General features: G+C 41.5%; 2 protein-coding genes across 2 annotated transcripts; both read right to left on the bottom strand.

The window, feature by feature from the left end:
• On the bottom strand, positions 2,267 to 4,756 carry LOC8071141 (autophagy-related protein 8C). Its single transcript, XM_002443944.2, has 6 exons — positions 4,504 to 4,756; positions 4,303 to 4,400; positions 3,363 to 3,418; positions 3,220 to 3,272; positions 2,767 to 2,885; positions 2,267 to 2,658 (listed from the first exon to the last, which is right to left on the bottom strand). The coding sequence occupies exons 2-6, from the start codon at positions 4,337 to 4,339 to the stop codon at positions 2,564 to 2,566; spliced, it is 360 nt and encodes a 119-aa protein (XP_002443989.1). The 5' UTR covers positions 4,340 to 4,400; positions 4,504 to 4,756; the 3' UTR covers positions 2,267 to 2,563.
• Positions 8,628 to 12,686, bottom strand: LOC8085014 (DNA-directed RNA polymerases II, IV and V subunit 12). Its single transcript, XM_002443943.2, has 3 exons — positions 12,529 to 12,686; positions 11,541 to 11,633; positions 8,628 to 8,880 (listed from the first exon to the last, which is right to left on the bottom strand). Exons 1-3 carry the CDS (start codon positions 12,569 to 12,571, stop codon positions 8,858 to 8,860), a joined length of 159 nt encoding a protein of 52 aa, XP_002443988.1. The 5' UTR covers positions 12,572 to 12,686; the 3' UTR covers positions 8,628 to 8,857.

The following is a 17,473-nucleotide window of genomic DNA, read 5'->3' as shown; positions in this document are numbered from 1 at the left end:
GCCGGCGGCGGCGATCGACGGCGACGCATGATGAGGGCATTAATGGACGAGGAGCTGAGGCAGCGAGCGAGTTGTTGGCGACGGGGAGGTTGGGGGTGGTATTTATTGGCAACATTCAACGAGGATAGAGAGAGATGTATACCGTGAGAGTGAGATGCATGCATGCATGTCTGTCCAGGCAGTGATGAGGGTACCCAGGCCTTGTTTAGTTGCAAAATATTTTGCAAAATGTGAATAGTATCAATTTCGTTTGTATTTGATAAATATTGTCCAATCATGGACTAACTAGACTCAAAAGATTTGTCTCGTCAATTTCGACGAAACTGTGTAATTAGTTTTTATTTTCGTCTATATTTAATACTCCATGCATACGTCTAAAGATTCGATGTGACGGAGAATCTGAAAAATTTTGCAAAATTTTCCCCAGAGAGGGCAGCGCAGCGAGCGAATCTGGAGGGCGGCAGAGGCAGGGCACGTTTGGCTGGATAGAGCGTTAAAGTTTAATAGGTATTGAAATATTTTTGTTTGATTTGATAGCAAATGTCCAATTATAAATTAATTAGATTTAAAAATTTATTTCATAAATTATTTTCCAGCTATATTTTTCATTTTATAAATAATTTATATTTAATACTTCCCACGTATGTCCCAGCAACCAAACAAGGCCTGAAGAGTAGTGCTCAACTCATCTCATGCACGGCGGATGTTTGCAGTGCTCATCTCATGCAGCCTGCTGCAACGCCCACAGCACGGCGGATGTTTGCCGCTCGAGTACTTTTTTCTGTGCCTGTGCCTGTGCGGGTGCCTTCTGCTTCTCAGATCCTGACCACCTGCTGCGAATACACCCTCCGTCACAAAAAGCGTCATTTTCGGTTTCCGTATTAAAAGTTTAATTCGATTTATAGAAAAATACATGCAATATTTATATCTCTAAATAAATTTATTAAAAAACTAGATTTAAAAATCTTTCCAATAATACTAATTATGTAACATAAATATTAATATCTTTTAATATATATATTTTATCAAAGTTATTTCTTGGAAAGCGAGAACAACAGTTATTTTGGAACGGAGTAGGTAGTGAGGAGGCCAGTTGTTCTGGCCGTGTTTAGTTCCAATTTTTTTTTTTTAAAAAAAATTAGATTTCTCGTCACATCAAATCTTACGGCACATACATAAAGTATTAAATATAGATAAAAATAATAACTAATTACACAATTTGTCTGTAATTTACGAGACGAATTTTTAAGCCTAGTTAGTCTATAATTAGACAATATTTGTCAAATAGAACGAAAGTACTACAATGTCCATTTTGTAAAAAAAAAAATAGAACTAAACAAGGCCGAGTAACGAGGTGATCTGCCATCTACCCTGATACGGGCTCCATTCGCTTGTCTGTACTTTTTCTACGGGTAATAGTATTTTTCTCTCGTAATAAATTAGCGAACAATATTCTTAATCATGATTTTTCAGATCAACGAACAGGCTTACAATACTTTCGTTTGTTTCAACAGGAATAAGCTGATATCTCGATCCATCGCCACCTTTTTTATTTGATTTGATGATGAAAACACATAATTAATTAGTCTAAGTACGAGGAACAGAGTCATCTTATCATACCAAAACTGACGTTCTCGCTCGCGAGATGAGGCCTCCTTTAGTTCACAAAAAATTTTAGATTTTGCTACTATAATACTTTCGTTTGTATTTGGTAATAATATTATTCAACTATAGACTAAGTAAGCTTAAAAGATTCGTTTCGCAAAATACAGATAAACTGTGTAATTAATTTTTTATTTTATCTATATTTAGTGTTCTATGCATGTACTGAAATTTTGCAAACTAAGGCCGAATGTATTATATGATGCATCAGACGTATCATCTGTATAGCAAGGAATTTAATATGGTCGCAGAACCAAGATTCGCTCTTCCCGCAGCTAACAGCACCGCATGATTTCGAATCAAATTACAGCATTCCATCTACTATCTACAATGATTCGATACAGTGCTCAAACACATGCTGGTCTTTCTGCACCACCGTGCCTGCTGCACACGGGTTTCATCCTTCCTGCCACAACGTCCAGGTTCTCCGGCCTGCCGCGCGGTGCGGTGCGGTTCCATCGCCACCGCCCACCGGCTGCATGCATGCCGGTGCCCTTCGCCACCGCCGGCATGCATGATGCCGGTGGGTTACCGTCACCCATCAGTCGGTGCCACCGGCACGAGGGCCAGTTAATGAACAAACAGCAGGTAACATCTGCCTACATGGGTGGAATCACCGCTGGCACCCCTCATGTTACTTTGTCACATCGATAAGTTCACGGATGACACAGCAGGTTTTTTTAACAGGGTTTCTGAAGCAACCCAGAGAGCTGACTGAGTACTATTACTTAAACGTGTTTAGCATATTGTAGTATGCTTCGATGCTTTCGAAAGACAGAGAGTTGCTAGACGCACAGATTCTTGAGATTATGTACACAGGGTTCTTGAGATGCCTATTAAGTATTTACAGGAGGGGGTTTCATTGTCCAATGTCGATCCATCGCGGCGGCGGCGCTTCCACTCAGAACAGCCCGAAGGTGTTCTCGCCGCTGTAGGTCATGTAGAGGAAGCCGTCCTCGTCCTTGTTCTCCTCGTAGATGGCGGACATCAGAGCGGCTGCAGGGACCAAATGTGGCAACCACAATGTTAGGGCGGGCACCGTGGTAGCTTTTGTTTTGGTTTTTTCCCCAACGGTATGGCAACAGAGGAAACACTCTTGGGTACCTGTTGGTGGGAGGGTGTTCTTCACGAAGATGAAGATTGCCTTCTCAGCGCTGAGCTTGATGCGCTTCCGCACCACATACACAAACTGTCCAACTGTGAGGTCAGCAGGGACAAGGTACCTGCAAGCAATAGCATATCAGGAGCCATACAAAAATTGGAGTAGCTGGTAGTTCGCTTTACGGGGCTGGAAGAATATACAAGCAAAGGATATGCTAATGGAGTAAGCAATCAATTTGTAGATGGCAACATGCAGAAGAAACAGACTCTTGGTTGGGACGCCAAGTGTCTGGGACTTACTACTAGTAGAGATAAACAACTTTAAAGGCATGATTGGCACAAGGAAAATGCCCATAGCCAACAGTTTTGCATTATGAAGAGTTTGACAAACAATGAGAGAAATTGCTAAGACAACTTTAAGAAAAAAAAATATTCATGAAATGGGTAAGAGCTGACTTTTTCTTGTCAATGTCTGGGATGTCACTCCTCTCGGCCTTCTCAACAATGACCTACATTACAAGAAATCCGATTTCAATGAGAACAAAAGCTATCATGGAAATAAGCAGAGGACGTGGGAAAAGATACTGAAGAAGGCTTACAGGGATTCTATCAGGGTACTTCTCCCTGATGCGGTTAGCCTCAGCTTGCCTCCTTTCTGCGACATAAAACACATGTATGATGAGAATTCAGTCATTCAAGAGGATACATTTCGAAACAGACCAACCATCCCGTGGATGTAGGTACAAAGCCAAACGCCTTGTTTACTTCCACCCAAAAACCCAAAATTTTTCAAGATTCCCCGTCACATCGAATCTTTAGACGCATGTATGGAGTATTAAATATAGACAAAAATAAAAACTAATTACACAGTTTGGTCAAAATTGACGAGACAAATCTTTTAAGCCTAGTTAGTCCATGATTGAACAATATTTACCACAAACAAACGAAAGTGCTACAGTGTCACAAAATTTTTCACTACACCAACTAAACACGGCCAATAAAACTACAGATAGATGGAGCCTGGAGATTTACAACTTGAGAACACGTTCAGAGAATGTAGCAATTAAGAGAAGCAAATGCAGAGGTTGGAATTTACTAGTTGCTGAGGTTGGCATGAACTCTGTCGGATCATATTAGGCTGGTACAAACAGAGATTTTGATCAGAGTCAACACAGCAAACTGTGGGTGGCACAGCCTACGAATCGCCTAGCGAATTTAACTGCAGCCATCATCAAGTTACTACAATCCAGCCTACAGGGCGAAGCTGTCCGTAGGAAACTATATTTTTTTAAAAAAAACTCATCTATCTAACCACCACAGGATCGCAAAACCGTGATACGGTAGCACAGACGAACACCCCCTACAAAGTTTCGATCAACGTAGACAACTCGGCGAATTTGATTGAAGGATGGGTCTCGCACGCAGCAGCGTCTACCAGTACCAGCGAAACGACCGAAACCCTAGCACGAGCAGCAACAACAACAACAAACAGGTGAACCTCCCCCCGGGTGAGGGGATCGGGGGACTAGGGAGACGTACCGAGGGGGTGCTCCAGCTTGAACGAGCTCCTCGCCATCGCTCCTCCTCCTCCTCCTCTTGGTCTCCTGGATCGCAGGCGGAGTTCACAGAGCAGCGACCTGGAACACAACAGATCGGGTCGACGGGTCAGGGAGACGAGACGAGGAGGCGCGGGGGAGAGGTGGGAGTCAATCGAATCGACTGAGGGCGGCGGGCGCTCACCGGATGGATGGATGGAAGGCTGGAGCGGCGGCTGATTGGATGTGGGATTGCCGGCGGAGAGGAAGGCGAAGAAATTGTGGTGGCCGGGAGGGGGAGGAGATTGGATTGGGGTGAGTTGCTTGCTTGGTTAAATAAATGCTACGCGCACGCAAGCGCTAACGTACGTCGGTTTCGCACCCCCTTCCCACCGCGAGAGGAGACTTGCCTTAGATTGGATTGGATTGGGCGGATAGAGTCCGTCTTGCCTCCGCTTGGCGCTTGCGTGTCCCACCAAGCAAATAAACCAATGCCTTGTTTTAGTTACATCTAAAAAAAATTCACCGTCACTTCGAATTTTACGGCACATACATGAAACATTAAATACAGATTAAAAATAACTAATTATATAATTTATATGTAATTTGCGAAACGAATATTTTAAACCTAATTGGTCATGTTTAGATAATAATTGTCAAATACAAATGAAAATGCTACATTAGTAAAATCCAAAAAAAAATAGATCTAAATAAGGCCTAAACTTGGAACCTTTTTATTCATGCTATTTATATTTTATTTTAATAAACAAAAAAAGGTTAAAGAAACCGTCGTCTTCCATGACGACGTTGCATTGGATTCCACTGTTGTCAAAGCTAGGATCTTCATCGAAGTTTCAGAGACTACTACACCATACAGTATGTGACAAAAATTTGAGATTAGTAATATGTAGAAATGCTCATACTAATATCATGTGTGACACATTTTCTCTATTTTTTATACATACAAGATAGTCTCAATGCTAGAAATTATATGTAGTTTCTATACCTATTAATTTTTATACACACTATGGGGGTTTGGAACTGCTCTGCTCCACGTTTTTCAGCTCCACTCCACGTTTTTTAGCCAAACGGTTTCAGCTCTACGCACTCAGTTCGAGAAAAAAGGGTGGAGTTGTGAGAGCATCTAAAGAAGTACTCCACAAACTCCACTTTTTGTGGAGCTGCTCCACGATGGAGTTTGTGGAGCACTTCCAAACACCCCTTATATATAGAAACAATAGTCTCAATGGATAGTTTGTATCGAATGACTTTTTATCCGATCACATTCATTCTCTCTCCATTCTCAACCAATCATATCACTTTATGTCTTGGATCTCGTATAAACATGGTTTATGATTTTTGCTCTCTCTCTTGAATAACTACCTTGCCACATCAGTAAAATGCTTAGGTGACACTACAATTAATTTCTATAAAAACTATGATGATTTCTATATTGGAAGTGCCCTAACTTGTATCAATCTATTCTAATAGTACATTTTAGACTGAACGTGTACTATTCATGAATGAATCCGACAATGACAGCCATGTTTAGTTGATGAAGGGAAAAATTTCGCGATAGTGTAGCACTTTCGTTTGTTTAGTTGATGAATCTTAGACTCAAAAAATTTGTCTCATAAATTTCGATCAAACTGTGCAATTAATTTTTATTTTCGTCTATATTTAATACTCCATGCATGCGTCTTCGATGTGATAGGAAATTTTTTAAAAAATTAGGTTTTGGGTAGAAGTAAATGAGGCCCAAAATTTACATACATATTGTACAACTAACTATTGGTTCAAGACTACACGCAACCTTTAGAGAAAATTGAGGGGGTAATTGAAGGACAGGACATCTCCAACAGATTATTACTTACTACTACTTACTACTACTAGTATATTACCCGTGCTAACGCTACGGTGATATTTAGAAAAAAATTACAAAACTAAAATAAATCATAAAACAAAAAAACAAACCTACTCCACTAACAAAAAAGTCTATATGAAAATTACGGCACTTCATTTGAGAACATATATTTGGTTTTAACAAATGCTATGGAGAAAAGTTGAGAAATACAGCTGATCTACAAATACCCATCATTTGTCTTGTAACCTCGGTAACAAGTCCATAAAAAATGAGATACTTGATTGTAGTTAGTGTAGGCGTACCTACCTGGACAAACAAGCAAAAAAAAACAAAATTGTAGAGATCGATTAAATGAATAATAAAATAGAAAATGCCTGACAAAATCAGTCTATCACGCAATAACAAGAAGACAAGCAAACACTAAATTATACACAAGGCTAAAGGAAAATTAAAATACACCTGTTCAGAAGTTTCAGATGGAATAGATCATTGTACAAAACTGCTCTAGATAAGAGAACATACATATAGAATTTATTTATTCTCCCATCACGAACTAAGGGTAGATATAAAGTTGGCATTCTAGTGTGTAATATTATATTCTTTCTATTTTTGGCTGGTGCTCACACTGATAGGACTATCTGCCAAGTTTATCAAAGTTCCGATAAATTTTCAGTTTTGAATACTGAACCAGGAGCAAAACCACAAATTAAAGCGTGAATATTGAAGACTAAATTAGCATCAACTTTTGTAATTCAGGAACACATTTACCATGTCAAAATTTAGCAATCACCAGATAGAATATTTTACTATAAGCAATTTGTATAATTGTATTGCACAAATACTCAAACTGAGACCATTCCAAGTCTTGATAAATTGATGTGACAATCTGGTAATTTAGACTGAAAAAAGCTAACGAGCCTCATCTATTCTCACATCAAACTGGTTATGTTATTCAAGTGAAATAACATACTGCATGAACAAACTCATGCAAATACTAAAGCCATTGACAAGATATTACTTCTTTACTAATCTGAAGCAGAAACTATGAAAGATAAAATAGATGAAACAATCAAATGCAGCATGGAAAAAAATCATGAATCTTCTTAAATTGGTATGGATCCGCTTACTATGCCACCATGGTCAACAAAAGCAGCAACCACCCCTTTTACTGTTATGATATGAAGATTTATTTAGCAATCATTAGTTTTAGTAAGTCGCTATTTTATTTGGCAAGTCAAAAAAAGATCTCACTCCAACAATTTAGTATTCTAACTTAGTAAAATCACCATAAGCATGATTTTTTTTCCTGGGGCTATTTGCAAAGTGAATACAAAACTTTCTCGTAATTAATCAAACCAAATCAGAAAATTTTTCTCTCTAGCAGTTTTACAAAGTGAACACGGTAAAAAGTTTCTATTTGCATGGATGCCTTTCTCTCCGTCTACGGCGACGGACGGACGGGGCACGGCGACGGTCTCGCGGCTCTGGCACCGGCGTCTGGCGTCGCGCTCGTGGCCGCCGGCGCGCCGGGCGGCGGGTGTCGCGCCGGGCGGCGGCGGGTGGCGGACGATGGTCGGGCAGCGCGCTGCGAGGACGGGTGGGCGAGCAGACTGGCGCAGCTCCGGCGGGCACGGCGGGCGGCGCAGCACCGGGGCGGACAGCGGCGCCCGGGTGAGCTGCGGTCGCGCTCGCGGCGGGCGACGGAGCCGCACGCGCGTCGGGCTTCGCGCTCGGGGCCGGCGGCGCGCCGGGCGGCGGGCAATGGCCGAGCAGCAGCGGCCGGGTGAGCTGCGGCTGCGCTCGCGGCGGGAGGCACGCCAGGCGGCGGGTGGCGGGCGATGGTCGAGCAGCGCGTTGCGAGTATGGGCGGGCGAGTGGACTGGCGCAGCTCCGGCCGGCGTGGTGGGGGGCGCAGCACCGGGGCGGGCAGCGGCGGCCGGGTGAGCTGCGGCCGCGCTCGCGGCGGGCGACGGAGCCGCACGCGTGTTGAATTTGTGTGACGTGTGATTGACGCGAGGCTGAGGGTGTGTAAGGTCGTGATCATACTTCTAATCTAGGCCGTTAAATCTGTAGGATATGTGCTGTGAGTCGTTGATCTTGCAGATAAGATTTGCCTAGAGAAGATTTTAATTATAGTAGAGATATACATCTCCAACGAATACTTGCAAGTCACATCCAAACATGGAGCATTTTAAGGCCCACACTGTTTTGTTGGATATCACACTACCACTCGAGGATTTGAAAGCAATCGTGGATGGCACCCAGCCACCCACACAGACAGACTTGCGATGCTGACACATATGGTTCGTGCCATCGCGGGTATCCAAGCATATTCCGAGTTACCAATGGTACCCGCGACCACGACACGTGGCAAAATAACATGGTTGAAAACTTGAAACCACTGTGCCGTAACTGCTGCTGTATGGCAAAGGCCAGCAGATTAACAGTAGTGCAAGCGTAGAAAATTCGGACCTGACCTGCCAGAGGTCAAAACGTATCAATCATGTAGCTTCAACACAAGTCTCTGAAAATCTCGAACGTTTCAGCACTTTCAGACCAAGTTCAATGCACGGTTGGTTACACACATAGTAATTGTAATTCTATTTCCCAGGAGTCATTCTCCCAAGACACTTGTTACACTGCTAGAGGCACAACCAACACCTTACACAGCATATAGCATGTTGCTCCCTTGTCTTCAGCGTGCCTCATACTGAACAACTGCCAATACAGAAGAAGAGAAGAGCGGTATTGATCAGACAAGTATAATGGATCAGAGAGCGAGAAAAAAATCATTTTAAACTACCAAGATGCAAAATCTAGCATCCAGTAGTATCATGGAGCAATCATACTAGTAATTTAGAGCAACTACTAGAGCTTATTCTCAACTTGGGCCACCTACAATTTTCACTGGGAACTGGGAAGTGATTACAATGATAGAAAGAAAAGGGTGGTTTGTTCAGTTTAAACAGGAACTGTAAAAAAAATAGTATCTAGTAGCACAATGGACCATGCATAAATGCTTCGTTGATTAGAGTACATAGTGAGAGCTTACTCTCAAATTGGTTTAGCTACATTTTCAGTGTGAAATGGTTTCAGTGTTACGAAGAAAAAATATGCCTGCATTTCTTCCAACAGACATGTATATGCCTTATAAACCATCTGGTTGTTGCCTTTTCATAATCACAGTAACAATGAGTCAATGACATGCACAAAGGAAGCCAATAATGACACCACGGGCTAAAATGTAGAATGCTCACAAGTCACAACAAACAATACATTTTCTGTAACAGAACACAAAGTATCAAGCTACTTTTGCAAATCAAACGCCATCTAGAAAAACTACTACGCCTCACCCGAAATCCCATGATAGCAACCCTAAATTTTCTGCTCCTCAATCACACTTTCATGTCAACGTCAAGCACCCCCTCCCCCCCTCCTCTCTGTGATATGTTACCTATCTCCCAACTAAAAAACAACTTGCATACCCTCTACCTGCCACATCCCTTTCTCTTTTAAAAGATAGCACGACCCCTTGCATCACAGCATGTCCAGTGGGCAAACTTTTATTGTGGAAACAAGTTTTCCAGAAGAAAAGGGTGGAAGCAAGTGTCAGTGGGCAGCTCAGTCATAAATGTCCAAAAATTTCCATAGATTACCATGGTTGTTAAGGTTGTTCGGAGGCATGGGTATTCACCATAAACATATTACATATTCTCAATCTTGTATATAATAATAACTTCAAGAGAGAGAAGATTTAAAAAAAAACACATCCAACACATATATGAAGGTGGAACTGGAGCAACAACAATGCAATTAAACATTTCAACATATGTACAGGAGCATAGTTAAGCAATTTCTACAAGCAGACCAAAAAAAGAAAGCTCTTTTGCATCAGCATCAATGGACCATTGCCTAAAATCCTTTCTGGGAGTGTTAACCAGCCTCTAGGAAGGAAGCATACGTATTGTGATCATCTAACTACCAAAAATACAGTAGATATGTAAGAGCATATAAACCAGTCGAGGCTGACTACCAGTCAAACATGAATCATTAAAGTGAATTATGATTCATGAATATTCTAGAACCAAACTGCTTTACAGAAGACTACATTCTTAGATGTCGGAGCACTATGATTGACAGCTAATGAACAAAAAACATAACCATATATTTAGAAAGGGTACAATAACTAACTACCAGGTAGAAAAATTCAGTAAGTGTAAACAACATCATGATTCATGAGAGTAGTGAGCAGAGACTGCTTCCACCACTTGTCATAATACAACTAGTAATGAGTATAACTTTATCTAGGAGGACAAGACCCTAGTCATTAAGCAACATAGAGCTCTAAACAGCACAACCATAGGAATGGATCTACTTCAAGATTAAGTAATTAAAGAAATTGGGATGTGAAAGCTAGTTTTACTTGTGGCAACATGTTTCCCCTGAGAATTTAATGAAGTGCAACATGTTAAGGGTTTCCATGGTCAGGTTTTAGTTCAGTCAACAAATACAGTACAGCAATATTCTCAACAGTAGTATAAAATAGGCCACATAAATCAGTTCTTTTGTACACACAGAGTTTCAGCAAAGCTAGCTAAGAAACAGTCATCTAATGGTGGACTAACAAACTGGGTCTTGGTTAAAACCCAACAATGAATTATACAAACAGGCATTCTGTAACCATAAAAGTTTTTTTTAAAAATAAATAATCCGTTCCAAGTTCAATAGGCAATATCTACTTTGTACAGCACATAGAGATACACAGAGGGAAGAATTCTGGCCTCAGTTAGGATAGGTAACCACAGGACAACTCAATGACACTGTGCTTGAGCTACTCGAGAGTGGTCTGTAAAGATATACTTCCTCCAACTACAAATATAAGTCCATCTATGTTTGTCCTAAGTCAAACCATTTTTTTAACTCTGACTATCAATGTATAAAATTTAAGATAGATTGAAAGTACAAGGTTGACGTCAATATATTCATTATGGAAAGTATATTATGATATAGTATAATTCTTGTAATTTAAGAGAATACAGATATTGCTAGCCAAAAGTTAAAAAAGTTTCACTTAGGAAGAAACTAGACGGACTTATATTTGTGATCAAAGGAAGCAATAACTTCTTATAACAGGCCAAGAGATTTTACATGGCTGTATACTATTTCCAAAAGCACATGGTACAAGTTCAAACTATACCGAGGAAAAACGTAACAATAGCACAAGCCAGTTATCAGAAGCTGTATAGGATGTATCCAGTTATATACATATACCAATCAGAAAGTAGAAAAGAATCTAACCAGTCACTGGTAAAACACAAGCAACCACTTCAGACAAGTCGCATAGGAATTGAAGAGAGAAGGGGTAAAAGTAGCCGTACTTCGGCGGGTCCGCTTCTTGTAGAGGATGCGGTAGCCGCACTCCCGGCACTGGATAACATCTCCCGGCTTCAGCGTGTTCTCAGCTCCACAATCTGAAACAAAAGCAGTTTTCGATCCCGTCAGAATATGGACCAGGAATTCTGTGCTTGAAGCTTGATTATTTTGCAGGACTGCAAGTGGTACGGTTCCTAGCCTTGCTGCGTAGATTGTAGGGCGGAGAGTAGAGGGAGCTGGAGCGTGTTCGTTGGCGGCGGCGGGGAGCCGTCACGTTCAGGAGTTAGGGCACTCAAGGCGAAGAACAGAGGAACGCCGGGCGCCCAAGGGTGTCAAGTTGACACAATCCCAGGCTATCTTTATTCATCTGATATGATAGCCTTTTATAGGCAATTACAAACTGACTCTTACTAGGATTATGGAATAAGAAACAAACTCTAAGACTCCTAAGATTTCCTAAACTAATCCAATCCAGAGTCCTAGACTCATACTAGTTGCTGAGGCAGGCTATGCGGCCAGCGGGGCCAAGCTGGACGCTGATGCTCAGCCCTGCTCTCTAGCCTTGCGCCTCTCATATGTCTTGCCCACCATAACAGCAAGGAAACTACTGGAGATGAAACCAAACATCCCACACAAGTGAGGGAGTCGCTAAAACTTGCAATTTTGACCCGTATTTCAGCCATCAAGGCTTCCCTAATTTCCCGGACTGAAAACCCCCTTTGTTCTTCAAGAAGGTGCTCAATGTCCACGGGTTCAAATTCAGTCCTCTTGTACAACATCTACTACATATAACCTCAGAGAAGCCCCCTAAAAAACATTTTTGAAGTGAGAAACAAGGAAATTAAATGGTTTCCCTTATGTTTGCTGCCTGCTACACACACACAAATAAATAAATAAATAAATAATAATCAGTCATGGCGAGGCGTTCCGGTCGGGAACCGTGGCGACAAATAGAGATGGATAGGGAGGCAAGGAGGGAGAGCGAGGGATCACCTCCGCACAGGTAGCTGACGGGTTCCGGCTGCTGAGGGTCCATCCGTCCGGCGAGCCGCGCGAGCTAGAGACTAGGGTGTGTCTTTCTTGTGGAAGGGAAGGAGGGATTGGCGACGGAGCAGCAGCGGAGAGAGATGGGGGGAAAGAGGGGAGGAGGACTAGGAGGAGCAGTGTGTGTGGCTGGGCCGATTGCCTGAGCTGGCCCAACTGGAGAACGCAGGTTACCAGCAGTTCAGGCCCAAGATCAAAGTTTACAGGTCTTGTTTAGTTCAGCCCGAGAACAAAAAGTTTTCAAAATTTTCCGTCACATCAAATCTTTCGGCACATACATAAAGCATTAAATATAGACAAAAATAAAAACTAATTGTACAGTTTACCTGTAAATCATGAGATGAATCTTTTGATCTTAGTTAGTCCATAATTAGATAATATTTACCATAAACAAACGAAAGTGCTACAGTAGCGAAATCCAAAATCTTTTCGCATCTAAACAAGACCCTAGTCCAACGAACACAATCCACTGTTTAGGTATATTTTAGAATGGGCTCTTCCTAGTTGGAGAGGGTTCTAGTGTCTTGCCCCAGCTACAGGAGAGAGCGGCGACTCTAGGCGGAAGAGCTTCCCACCGTCGAGTTGGCCGGCTCCTTCCCTCTGATGCTCCTCACCGGTGTTGGAGTGGGAGGGTGGCTTGGGGTTGGTTCGATGGTCATATATTTGTAAAATAGTAAGATTGTTGTGGACTTTTTTTAAGAAGTTTTATATTTTACAAAATGGCTAAACAATGGAATTTGACTACTAATTTTAGTCAAGCTCTTAGAGTTGCTCTAAGGGTCTGTTTGGTTCCCCTGCTAAATTTTAGCTAGCTAAACTTTAGTCACTTTAGTAATTAAACTTCTAAATACACTGACTAAAAAAGAGCTAAAACGTTTTAGTCTCATTAGTCATCTAAGAGTAGTTGAACTAATTTTAACTGGCTAAAATTTAGTAAGAGGAACCAAACAGGCCCTAATAGCTTAGTTTAAGTAAATAAGGCTCCGGTGTGGTGGTGAGGCTTCACTGGTGTTTGTGTCCCTCCGAGTCTTCTCTGGCATGGCTTCCAATGATGTGCTTTTGAGGTATGTCTATACTTTAATAATGATTGGGGTGGAGCTGGTTCTGCTCCCCTGGTTAGAGTTCTTCTTCGGGTTGCTGCTCCAGCCCTGTCTTGATCTCGGTGGTGCCGTTGCTTCTGCTTCTCCTTGTAGGGGAAGATGCCTCTTCCTAGTTCGTTCAATGATCTTCAGGTGTCCAGGGATCAGGATACTGTTTGTAGTGGCTTCAAATTTTGAGTTGGCCCATAGTGGACTTACCTCGACGGTTCCTTTGGAGATTCTTGCTCTGGTCTCATCGATTCTCCGTGGCTTCGGCAGTAAGAAGATGAGTAGGGGAGACCATGTCCAGGACTTGTGTGTGTTTTTTGTAATTTCATACTTCATAAGGGTCCTGCTGTGTTAGATGCAATGCAATCCACCCTTTTCTCAAAAAGGTATATATTTGACACCAGCAAAGTCTCAACTAAAGCCATGCACACCTTTTGCACACCGCATATACGATGCCATGTTTTCGTATCTCGCGAGGACGACGTACACTATGGGGGTGATTTGTTGCCTTGCTCGCACCGTCCAGAGCCCCGTCTGGCATCGCATGGTGCACTATGGTCGTATTTGGTTTCTCTCCTCGCAAGTTTTGCATGCTTCATTCCATTCCCCTGGCTCCCTCCATCCCGCACGCCTCCATCTTCTCATTTTCACCTTCCTTCACGAGCTAGGATAGCTTCATACACGCATGGTGCAAGGGCTCATGTGTCAAACACTCAAAACTCTGATGCATGCGTGCAACAAAACACGATATCGTCTCGTACTACACCAACAACAAAGACAACTAAACATAGCAAAGTGCATAGATCATCATGGCTAGGAAGAGCCTGGATAGCCACTCCATACCGGCTCGCTGACCCTGGAGTAACCAATCACGGTCACTGCATCGAATCCTGTTGTCCCTGCAAGTACGAATGCACAATCACGGTTGTTAGTTGTTGTGCACACATGTCTTCTTCTATATAACTCCTGCTGCTGTCTGATGCCTCTGCACCGACGATCGACCTATTCGATACACTCCTGAGAATGGCGCTTTCTGTTTTATGAAAGAAAAGATTGGTGCTTTCTCATGCCAAATATATCATCGATGGTCCACCTCAACGTCAAGTAGGAGTGCTAGCTACCTCCTGCACCGCAACGAACCTCTTTCGAAGGGAGTAATGGAAGCAGCATCCACATGCATTCGCAATGTTGATGAGTACTGATTGGCCGCACCACGTGTGGGATAAATGTTTTAATTAAGACCGCTGCCACCACGTGTGGTACAGGAGTACTTCACAAGGGGCTCTAGCTTTGATGCATGCATGGAGGTGCGTGGAGATGTGGACTCTACAGAAAAGTTTTCATCCGTCAACTATTGCCACTCGTTAGGGGCAAGTTAATTTGCTATATGTTTTAGAGCACTCATAATGTAAGATTCTATCACAGAGTCTAAAACAATTAATTACATATTATTTATTATATTTTTGCTGATGTGGCAATATATTTATTGAAAAAAGAGGTAGAAAAAATAAGACTCCAAGTCTTATTTAGACTCTAAGTCCACATTGATCGAGGTAATAAATAACTTTAGACTCTATGATAGAGTTTGCATTGTGAGTGCCCTTAGGCACGTACAACAGTCGCCAGAGTGCCGTCTATATGCATGTATATTGAGGCCTTGTTTAGATACGAATTTTTTTTTAGATTTCCCTACTTTAGCATTTTCGTTTGTTTGTGTCAAATATTGTCTAATCATAGACTAATTAGGATCAAAAGATTCATCTCGTGATTTACAGGCAAACTGTGTAATTAGTTTTTGTTTTTGTCTATATTTAATGCTTCATGTATGTATCGCAAAATTCGATATGACGGAAAATCTTAATTTTTTTTTGTTTTTCAGGGTAAACTAAGGCCTTGTTTAGTTCCAAAAATTTTGCAAAATAAGAATAGTAGTACTTTCGTTTGTATTTAACAAATATTATCCAATTATGGACTAACTAGATTCTAAAGATTCGTCTCGTCAATTCCGACCAAACTGTGTAATTATTTTTTATTTTCATCTATATTTAATACTCCATGTATACGTCTAAAGATTCGATGTGACGGGGAATTTGAAAAAATTTACAAAATTTTTCAGGAAGTAAACAAGGCCTAAACAAGCCCCGAATGAAGTGAGAGAGGGGAGCCGGCAACAAGCCCCGAATGAAGTGAGAGAGGGGAGCCGGCGTCTCATGAGTGGACAGCAGCGGCGCTTGCTCCGAGGGACATCTTTATCCAGGCGGTGTCCGAGGGTCAACCTCCACCAGTGTCACCTTGCCGTTTTTCTATAGAAAAATAAAAGAAGAAATACACCTAGAATACAGTTATACCAACATTATACAGGCAACAAGCATGAACCATGCATCTCTGGATACTTTGATAGTGCTAGTCCTGTAAGTAATTTTGCTTGTGACCAGAACCAATTAAACATGTTATATGGAACCTGCAATTCTAGTTATTGAATATTTTCGGTTACTGATATCTAGTTTAATATTTGATTTATGAGAAAGAAGATTTATGTTATATTTGATTTATGAAATATATATTACATATATTTTGAAGAAATTGTTTTGTAATTTGTATAGTATCAATTAGTAACATAATGATATATAGAAATGATATTCATATTTGATCATGGCTACATAAAAGCATTAACCAATTTGTGGAGAACCAAATAGACAGTAGCTGTCTATGGGTTGTACGAGTTATTTGATAAGTTATATGTGTTATAAATTTCAAGAACTTAAGCCAGTCTCAATGCATAGTTTCATGGCACAGTTACTAATACTATAAACTAGGTAACCGAGCCACATGAGTTTCATGGGGATGAAACTCCTCTCTCATCTGATGAAACTCCTTCATTTAATGACACTGCCAAGTCAGCAATTTTGCTTATGTGGCACCCTATTTAATGTGCATGACACTCTCATAAAACATGCATTGAGACTAGCCTTACAGACAACAACTGTTTCTCTGTTGTACATGCCTTTAATGGCATGATTGATCATATTCACACCTTATGTGCCACTCAATATACCTTAAGTTAACCTGGATACCGAGTATATATGTGTCTTGTATTCTATGTATATCAGCGTTTATTGGAATGGATTCAAAAGGCTTCTACTGGTGTATAGATGTGAAAAATTAGGGCCATTAAAAGTAGGGGAGCCCTCAGATCAAAAGTAAGGACCCTGATTTGAGGGCTCCTACGTACTAGAGATGCTATAAGAGAACAAAATAGATTATACATAGAAGAGAGTCTCAACAGGTCTCAAAATCTTGTTCGGCCAATTTTCCAAGCTACTATGACTCATTTAGCCCAAGGGGTGTCAAGTGTTGTAAAACATACGGACTTGATCCTAGAAGGAAAGGAGAAGGAGGAATCCTAATCCTAGTCCGTTTGTATGTGGGCTCTTACCAAAACTCTTAGGCCTTGGCAGGACTATATATATGTGAGAGCTCTATGTTGTAATCATCAATATTCAGAGGAATAAAGAATAGTCTCCCTATCTTGTGTCTGTTTGTTCTTCTACTTTCATCTACTATATTGATCATGAGAGACGGAGAGGGAAAGGTCCCAACCGCTGGCAACATGTTTTATAACACGTTATCAGCACGACAAGCTCTACATCGACATCGTCGTGGAAGCCGCCGCCGACGCCGACACTTATGCCGCCGTCGTCCCGGACATGACTACTTCGACGACATCGACATCCTGAAGTTGTTAGCGGAACGGATCTAGCGCTACTACCGATCTACACTACATCGACATACATCGTCGCTGTCAA

This window comes from Sorghum bicolor, chromosome 7 (genome assembly GCF_000003195.3).
Source record: "Sorghum bicolor cultivar BTx623 chromosome 7, Sorghum_bicolor_NCBIv3, whole genome shotgun sequence".
Classification (NCBI taxonomy): Eukaryota; Viridiplantae; Streptophyta; class Magnoliopsida; order Poales; family Poaceae; genus Sorghum; species Sorghum bicolor.
Note: the sequence above shows the minus strand (reverse complement) of the source record. Positions and strands in the feature narration are given on the sequence as shown.

What these genes read in the sequence shown, in the direction of transcription:
- LOC8071141 (XM_002443944.2), bottom strand. Translation starts at nt 4,339, where the DNA reads ATGGCGAGGAGCTCGTTCAAGCTGGAGCACCCCCTCG. An exon ending in CAAGCTGGAGCACCCCCTCG is followed by an intron (nt 3,419 to 4,302) that starts GTACGTCTCCCT and finishes TTTATGTCGCAG; the next exon opens with AAAGGAGGCAAGCTGAGGCT. An exon ending in AGTACCCTGATAGAATCCCT is followed by an intron (nt 3,273 to 3,362) that starts GTAAGCCTTCTT and finishes CTTGTAATGTAG; the next exon opens with GTCATTGTTGAGAAGGCCGA.
- LOC8085014 (XM_002443943.2), bottom strand. Translation starts at nt 12,571, where the DNA reads ATGGACCCTCAGCAGCCGGAACCCGTCAGCTACCTGTGCGGAG. An exon ending in CGTCAGCTACCTGTGCGGAG is followed by an intron (nt 11,634 to 12,528) that starts GTGATCCCTCGC and finishes CTTTTGTTTCAG; the next exon opens with ATTGTGGAGCTGAGAACACG. An exon ending in CAAGAAGCGGACCCGCCGAA is followed by an intron (nt 8,881 to 11,540) that starts GTACGGCTACTT and finishes CTGTATTGGCAG; the next exon opens with TTGTTCAGTATGAGGCACGC.